We start from the raw sequence: 8,953 nt of genomic DNA, 5'->3' as shown, positions 1-8,953 counted from the left end.
CACAGACAAACATTATGAATATAGAAATTGCATTAAAAATGTACATAAAAATCAAACAATAAAATGAATGGTGAAGCCATACTGATATATGTAAATGATAAGTGTGGTCATAAAAGCAGCTCACACCGGGTATATCTATTGTGATGTCACTACTATAAAAAATTATAGTAAATCCATATTGAAATATGCAAATTATTGGTGTGGTCATAAAAGCAGCTCACACCGGGTATAGCTATTGTGATGTCACAGAGCGTAGGTATATACTATGGTGCTGGCCACAGATCTGTCACTCATCAGTTGGATGTGACCGGTAAGTTCTCTACCAATGCTACATCTGTACTTCTCGCTAATCCATTTGTTTTATTAGGAATATTGAATTATTCAATTTCTAGAAGATATTGTGTGATAGTGGTAGTAATATGATATTAGTATTAGTGTGCAATTAAATTGCTCAAGTATCTTAGATGTGCAGGGTAAATGCACAAAATTTGAGCTCCCTTATTATCATTATGTCTACCACTTGTAAAGGAGAAATTTCAATATGGTCATATTAGAGGACTGTATATTAGGGGACTATATTTCCTTATATTAGTGTAGGTTCCCCAGAAATAATTATAAACAATTTAATTAAATTCTGAAATTTGATCAATTGATATAAAAACTATTTGGGGGGGAATTGATACTGGTCTGGGGATATTTGTCATGGTTTGGGCTAACATCCATGGCTTTGTAATGGGATGTACCACAAGCTTATAATGGTGTAAAGGGTCAGCTGTCCACATCCTTTTGGCCACATCGTGTACCTTGGGTTTATGTATTGTGATGTCACTACTATTAAAAATAATGATAAATCCATATTGAAATATGCAAATTACGGGTGTGGTCATAAAAGCAACTCACCCCGGGTACAGCTATTGTGATGTCACAGAGCATGGGTATATACTATGGTGCTGGCCACAGATCTATCACTCATCAGTTGGATGTGACCGGTAAGTACTCTATCAGCGCTACGTCTCTAGATGAGTCTCATCTATCAGTTTCTTTATGAATATTTTATTCTTAGGTATAATTCTGCTGTGTATGCCATTTAAAGTTTAGTTTATATTTGGAATACTTATACTAATTTAGTAAGAAGTTGCTAAATGGCAATATGGCGGCCTGTGACTTCTGCTCCATAGACAGAATGCAGCTTGCAGACAAAAATTGGCATCTGTATTCTGCTGGTAAATTGATAAAGCAACCACAAAGAAAGGGAATGTGAATGTCCCGCAGCCCTGAGAACTTATTATTGGAACCCTTCAGTTTATAATAGGAGTAATTCTCATAATAAATATTTACTAGGGAATTACTAATCATGCATTTTAGGTTCTCTACTTATGTAAAATACACTATTATTATTAATAATTACTAGTATAAAAATATTAGGGAAGTGATTTAATACTAATCCTCAATAGCAATTGTCATTTTTAATTAATTAATTAATTCATTCATTAATATATATATAATGTAATATTGTCTATAACAAATTACAGAGGTTCTAAATTATGGTTAGTATCTCATATAATAATTACATAAACCCCGGAAATGTCATACTGTGTCAATTCAACAACCAATACATTGTTCCAACATCCAGACCCCAAGCAATGTCATTCACAGGTGGTCCAAGAACCCAAGACCCCAAGCAATGTCATTCACAGGTGGTCCAAGCCCCAAGACCCCAAGCAATGTCATTCACAGCTGGTCCAAGCCCCAAGACCCCAAGCAATGTGATCTTCAAACACTTCTGATTGACCAGATCCTGTACTTGGAATGCCGCTTTTGTAACTAATTTCTCCAGCTGGTTCCCTCAGAGTTTTTTCGCTAACTATTTCTTTCTCTGGTCATTCTAGATCTTGCTGTTGGATTGACACTGTGTTACTTACTGTGTTGCTTTTACGGTCAGCGATTTGTCCTATTTTCAGAGAACTAGAGGCGATTAGTTAAATTCAATCTTTACTGCCTCCTGGTTTTCTACCACGGACATTGGTACAGTTTTGCACCCGGGGCATTAAACAACCATGCCCTTTTGGAGAAAAACAAAAAAATATCATGTCTCTCAGATTCCTGATAAAGGAAATCTGATGAAAGAGATACCAACTATGGAAGAGCCTAACATCTCGCTCCAGAAGTTTTCTATCATCAAAGATATACCAGCTGAAAAATCCAGCGATCCAAGTCATAGCAAATCTTGTGACATTGGCTCAAAGAACACCAAGAAGAGCGCAATCAGGAGCTTGGGCAGCAGCGCTGTGATTGGCGCTAAAGAACTGGATCGCTGTTTCCCAAATAGACGGCTGAGATTATACGTTGCCACCTGGAATATGGAGGGGAAGGTGAGAAGTAATGTACAATATCTATTGTGACCCATCAGTGTGTCTGATCTACAGTTGGATAAATTGGGCCAGTAACCATGTGTCTTTAGTTTGCAGTTGGATATCACATAGACATATTATATCCTACCCTAGGCCCACATTTTCTAAACATTTGGGCCAATCACTGTTGTTGCACACACTGCAAACTGTCAAACTAATAACCTATGTCTTTGGAATGGCAATACCTCCGATCCTAAGACTGCAGCCCTGGCCATCGTCTATAAAGACTAAAATCCAATTCGATCAGATAGAATTTTTTGTAGGCGATATAGAAGATGTCAGTTTGGTTGGTGCTCTGTGTATACATTATTAATATCTTCATATTTTGAGCAGGAGTTCCCACAAAATCTAGAGGATCTGCTGTTGCCATCAGATGACACCAAGGACATTTATGTAATTGGCGTTCAGGAAGGATGTCCAAACAGGTAAGTCTTCTCAGGTTGTCTTACAACAGTCTATGTCTGCAGATGGTCTACAGGTCGGCTGATTGAAATTCTCTCTCGACCTTCTACTTAGTATAGGATCGCTCCTTAATTTTCCTATTTAACCCCAGAGGTTATAATATTGATTGTTTATTAGATGAGTTGAGTATTTTAATCTGGTGTTTTATTAATATGTAAACTTGAAATTGTGTCTTCTTGTAGACGGGAATGGGAGATAAAATTACAAGAGACCCTTGGTCCGCACTACGTGCTATACCACTCATCCGGGCTCGGAGTCTTGTATCTCACCATCTTTATTCGACGGGAGCTGATCTGGTTCTGCTCAGGTAAGATTGACTTTCTTACATCTACATAATAAGTCCTAATTGAAGTTATTAGTTGGAACTTCTTATTTAGTCATTAGAACTAGATGTCTGAGAACCCAACTCTCAGATTCTTCACTGTGGAGTATTGGAGATCTGAGAGTTTACTCCACAGTTACAAAGTGTGAAATGATGTTGTAGTAATATTTCCAGCGTTTAATAGGAAAATATCTCTGTATCATTGTTGCATGTTGTACTATTAACCACTGACCCTTCTCCTTGTGTTTCTTATACAGAGGTAGAGCACACCCATGTAACAACCAGGCTATTCCACCATGTAAAAACTAAAGGAGCCTTGGGTGTTGCCTTCACCGTCTTTGGGACATCATTCCTGTTTATTAATTCCCATATGAGATGTAAGTATGTCTGTTATTAATATATGACTATGTACAGTTTTACTGTGTATAAAAGTGCTGCTGGTTCATAAAAAACTATAATATATGAGATGATATGAAGAGATCTGTAATATTAATGTTTTGGTGCAAAATGAAAGGTTCTTCCTTATTTGGTCAAACTTCTTCTAATCTATCAAACTTATTCTATATAGTGAGAGACAAGTAATAGTGGAAGGATTAACGGCCTAATGTCCTTTACAGACTATTAGGCTGGGTTCACACGACCTATTTTCAGACGTATTGGAGGCGTTTTACGCCTCGAAATACGTCTGAAAAAAAAAGCCTTGAATACGTCGGCAAACATCTGCCCATTCATTTCAATGGGTTTGCCGATGTACTGTGCCGATGACCTGTAATTTTATGCGTCGCTGTCAAAAGACGCAAATAACAGCCTCGTCAAAGAAGTGCAAGACACTTCTTGGGACGTAATTGGAGCCGTTTTTCATTGAATCCAATGAAGAACAGCTCCAAATTACGTCCGTAATTGACGCCTCGCAAAATGCGAGTACGAGCAATTACGTCTGAAATGCAGGAGCTGTTTTCTCCTGAAAACAGCTCCGTAATTTCAGCCGTAACTGAAGTTATCGTGTGCACATACCCTAATACAAATACTGTATCCTCTGTCAAGAAAATGATTGTGTCTTAGATTTACAGTAACAGAAATATCAGTGTGTCTGGTGTACAGAGTGCGGACCCACATCATGGAACTCCACCAGTCTCATCTTCTAAAATGTCAATAGAAATCCTATTAAAATAAATACTATTTGCAGAACATTCATTGTTGAGGGAACATTCAGACTACACAGCCCAAGAAGTAGATATGATACCTAGATAATATATGATAAAGAAACCTATTGTCAAAGAAAACTTAAATATGGTGGTTGTCCTAAATTCCAGGGGGTTATATTCACTGATATGTATATTTTTGGTTGGCAGTTGGGGCAGTCTACAAGAGGATCCAGGACTATAAAACCATCACTGAGGGTCTCCGTCTGCCTCAAATTATTCCGGAAAGAATAAACTCCAATGCCTGTGAGTATTACTTATGTGGTTGAACCTATCAATTCCTTTATCTATTTATCTCCATTGAGTCTAATGCAGTCACGTGGTCTAATTGTGTCCTGTGTTTTTTTCATTCTACAGTGGACGTCACCAGCCGCTTTGATCGGGTTTTTTGGTTTGGAGACCTCAATTTTCAACTAAAAGAGGACAGAAAAAACGTGGAATCTCTTCTGAAAAACATTAAAGGAAGAGATATGTCCAGTCTCCTCAAACACGACCATCTGAATGAAGCCAAGAACAACGGTACAGTTACTAGTAGACAGATCTCTATCACTCCTCAGCCATTACCACATACACCTCAACAGATCAATACAAATCACTGTCATGATGCTTGACATGTTCACCACATTCTTATATAGTCCTACATCTCTTGCACATGTTTTTAATACTGACATGTTTTTTTTTCTTTTAACTTAAGGGTCCATATTTGTAGGGTTTAAGGAGAACACCATTGAATTCCTTCCTACATACAAGTTCGACATTGGCACAGACACCTACGATACATCAGAAAAGCAGAGAATTCCATCATATACGGTAAGATATCTTATTTCCAGGTCTACAGAGCTAAAGAAACAATAGATGTCATGGATAGATTTTCAAACCTTAAATGCAAGAAAGTCTCAAAATTTATATTACTTAAATAAAATAGGCCGAAATGTTCAGTCTATGATGCTATGAGGTTTATAAATAAATTATAATATGATTGCACTGATGATATTTGTTATTTTCATGACCTCTACAGGACAGGGTGTTGTTTAAGAGCCAATACGAGGGAGATGTGCGAGTCCTGAGATACGACTCATGCCCTGTTTTGAAGACCTCAGACCACCGACCCGTTTTTGGCATCTTTGAAGTAAAGCTCAGACCTGGTTCAGATAAGTAAGTCATGTCCATGTTGTTGGTAAGATCCTTTCAGTAGCCGCCATTACTACATGGGCCTTATAGCAGAGCTCACACTTTGGGGCAGGTGGCTGTATACCTGGGTGACAGTACTGGAGTAATATAGGATGTGAAACTAAACAATTATTGTGTGGTTACCCGCTAACATTATCATATGTCTTACATCAGTATATTTCTCATTCCAGCATCCCATTGGCTGGTGGACGCTTTGACCGCAAGATCTATTTGAAGGGCATTAGGAGGTTAGGACAAAAAAAGTAGCTGCGTCTGTTCATGTCCTGACAGCACATAAGGTGAGAGCATTGTACTTGTCTAGTATGTTTGCTGTGAGAATGTTCTTCCATCTCTTAAGTCTTCCTCTGAATCTGTAATTTAATTTATCAACCAACATAAAGAAATTGTAAATAAGTCATTCTATCTTCTAGTTAAATTTTCTTGTTTTCAGATATTTTTTTAATTTCTAAATGAAGGTTGTGGGTTTTAGAGGAAAACTGTAAGCATGTTTATAGTATAACAGATTGGTGGGAATTTATTAAGACTGATGTTTCTTAAACCGGTCTTAATATAAAAAAAACGTAAACAAAATGTGCCTAATTTATTAAAACGCCCGCACCTTAATAACTAATAATACATGTTATTATGATAAATGTGTCGGCCGCTGATGGCTCTGCTCCTCCAGCTGCTCTCTGTCCACTTTTTAGAAAAGTGCCGTAAGCGCAGAAACTACACAGATCACAATTTTTACCACAAATTGTGACTTTTGTTCCGTTTATAACTTTTCTACGTAAAAAAAACTGGCATAGAAAAGTTAAAAAATGTCCCCATTTGAAGTGTCTTAAAGAATCCTGCCACTAGGATGGATGGATAAACTGTATTTTATGGTGCATTATCTTCTAAGCAAGCATGATAGATACAAGGAACATTGTTATGGATGTAAGACATTACTTGGCGTCTTGCAGGACTCCTAAGGAACATTTACCATCTCAGGTGCATAAAACAATGATTCCACCTTTGTGAACATCAGAAAGTTCCTGTAACATCCTGAACAGCGCAGCTTTAGATCAAACCCACCGCTTGGATCAACCATCTTCAAGGTTTGTAGTGTAACCCCCAGGATCTAATAGGAAAATCCGCAATAAAACATCTTCTATATTTTGTGCCTGCTAAGAAACACACATTAGTAGAGCATTAATAGCAAATATTTCTCTTGCAGCATAAACATCAATTCCGCGTTATATCTGGCGAGAACAGCGCTCCCTGTCACCGGAGGAGCCGCCATCGTTGCTGATAGAAAGAAAGGTAAGTTCCTCTAGATATGTCCTCTCTATATTTGTTAAGCAGCCTGAATAATGAATATTTAATAGGGTTGTGGGCTTCTCCCCCCAGAGCAAGTCAGCAGATTTCAACAGAACATCAACATCAATGCCAATAACAACCAAGGGCAGGACCCGCCATCTTACAAGTATCCCAATGGCGAGACTTAAAATTGTCTACATCTGTCACGGAAGAGTCATCAGTGTGCTTATCGGGGCATCAATGTCACCCAGAAGACCAGGCCCAGAACAGGAGAACATGTCATCTCTTCCTGTGTCTCTGGAATACAGATTTACCACCACTTACTGATATTACAGTATATACTGGGACATCTTCCATTGTTTTTGCTGGATCTTGTATAACATCATCTTTACCATCTTATAATTTGATCAACAAAAACCATAAATAAATCTTTAACATCAATCCATAAGTGTGACTGGTATTTATTAGTGTGTTCAGTGCCCGGCTGCAACTTACCACGGAGTATACAATTCACTTAACCGACTCTTCACAGCGCTATTTGTGTGACATCGCGTTTAATCCAGTGGTAGGTGACAGGACATTGTATCATATGTACACAATAGAGAGAGTATGGAACGTGCCGCCATATGTACTGGATTAGATCATATGTTGGAAAAAAAGTGACAGGAGATGTAAAACAGTGATATATTTGATAGTTGTTTAACCCCTTAACGCTCAGCGACGTAATATTCCGTTGTGCTGACCATCCCATCCTGTTCGCGCTCAGCGATGGAATATTAAGTCGCGGGAGTAACGGCCATTTCGGCCGTCTTCCCGACACATGCAGGAGCTGTGACAGCTGCTGTCTCGTACAGCAGTTGCCGCAGCTCCTACAGCGGGGACCGATCGCTGTGTCACCGCTGATTAACCCCTTAAAAGCCGCGTTCAATACTGAACGTGGCTTTTTAGGGGTTAAGCTACCATCGCAGGCCTGCTACACGATAGCGGCCGGCGATGGTGACTATGGCTACCGGACTCCTAACAATGGCGTCCGGCTATGCCATCGACAGAAGCCTAGTGGGTCCTGTCAGTGAGTAGCTGACTGCTCTAATACACTGCACTACGCATTTACTAAATAAAAGTTTTAAAAGTAATAAAAGTAAAAATCCCCCTTTTTCCCTTATCAGTCCTTTATTATTAATAAAAATATATAAACAAACAAATAAACTATACATAATTGGTATCACCGCGTCCATAACGGCCTGAACTACAAAATTATTTCGTTATTTATCCCGCGCGGTGAACGCCGTAAAAGAAAATAATAATAAACCGTACCAGAATCACAATTGTTTGGTCACTTCACCTCCCAAAAACTGGAATAAAAAGAGATCAAAAAGTCGCATGTACCTAAAAATGGTACTGATCGAAACTACAGTTCGTTACGCAAAAAATAAGTCCTCGCACGGCTTTATTGATTGAAAAATAAAAACGTTATGGCTCTTAGAATAAGGTAACACAAAAAGTGAATGATTGTTTACAAAACGTATTTTATTGTGCAAACGCCATAAGACATAAAAAAAAACTATAAACATCTGGTATCGCCGTAATCGTATCGCCCCGCAGAACAAAAAACGAAAAAAAAACGAAAAAAAAACAATCGTACAATTGCTGTTTTTTAGTCACCACGCCACCTAAAAATAGAATAAAAACTGATCAAAAAGCCGCATGCACCCCAAGAAAACTACAATGGATTCCTCAAGGGGTCTAGTTTCCAAAATGGGGTCACTTTTGGCGGTTTTCTACTGTTTTGGCACCACAAGACCTCTTCAAACCGGACATGGTGCCTAATAAAAAGGAGGCCACATAATCCTCTAGGTGCTCCTTTACTTCGGAGGCCGGTGCTTCAGTCCATTACCGCACTAGGGCCACATGTGGGGTATTTCTCAAAACTGCAGAATCTGGGCAATAAATATTAAGTTGCGTTTCTCTGGTAAAACCTTTTGTGTTATAAAAAAAAAAATGGTATAAAAAGGATTTTCTGACAAAATAAAATAAAAATGCAAATTTCACTTCTACTTTGCTCTAAATTCCTGTGAAACACCTAA

The 8,953-nt window shown here is 38.4% G+C and overlaps 1 protein-coding gene across 2 annotated transcripts; it reads left to right on the top strand.

The window, feature by feature from the left end:
• The first annotated feature begins 1,854 nt into the window (after positions 1–1,854).
• LOC142698985 (phosphatidylinositol polyphosphate 5-phosphatase type IV-like) lies at positions 1,855–7,298 on the top strand. 2 transcript variants are annotated; one of them, XM_075847939.1, is made up of 12 exons: positions 1,855–2,372; positions 2,745–2,836; positions 3,056–3,180; positions 3,453–3,572; positions 4,548–4,643; positions 4,755–4,916; positions 5,092–5,207; positions 5,416–5,552; positions 5,759–5,866; positions 6,533–6,667; positions 6,787–6,872; positions 6,960–7,298. In XM_075847939.1, the coding sequence occupies exons 1-9, from the start codon at positions 2,058–2,060 to the stop codon at positions 5,832–5,834; spliced, it is 1,239 nt and encodes a 412-aa protein (XP_075704054.1). In that variant the 5' UTR covers positions 1,855–2,057; the 3' UTR covers positions 5,835–5,866; positions 6,533–6,667; positions 6,787–6,872; positions 6,960–7,298. The 2 variants fall into 2 exon arrangements, with proteins under 2 accessions (XP_075704054.1, XP_075704055.1); XM_075847940.1 differs by lacking the exon at positions 6,533–6,667.
• Positions 7,299–8,953: the final 1,655 nt, after the last annotated feature.

The sequence above is a fragment of the Rhinoderma darwinii genome, unplaced genomic scaffold (genome assembly GCF_050947455.1).
Source record: "Rhinoderma darwinii isolate aRhiDar2 unplaced genomic scaffold, aRhiDar2.hap1 Scaffold_106, whole genome shotgun sequence".
NCBI lineage: Eukaryota > Metazoa > Chordata > Amphibia > Anura > Rhinodermatidae > Rhinoderma > Rhinoderma darwinii.
This window is presented reverse-complemented; position numbering and strand designations above follow the sequence as displayed.

Excerpts from the sequence above, each read along its gene's own strand:
- LOC142698985 (XM_075847940.1), top strand. The coding sequence starts at position 2,058 with ATGCCCTTTTGGAGAAAAACAAAAAAATATCATGTCTCTCAGATTCCT. Across the intron at positions 3,181-3,452 it reads GCTGATCTGGTTCTGCTCAG|AGGTAGAGCACACCCATGTA; the intron begins GTAAGATTGACT and ends TTTCTTATACAG. Across the intron at positions 5,553-5,758 it reads CTCAGACCTGGTTCAGATAA|CATCCCATTGGCTGGTGGAC; the intron begins GTAAGTCATGTC and ends TTCTCATTCCAG.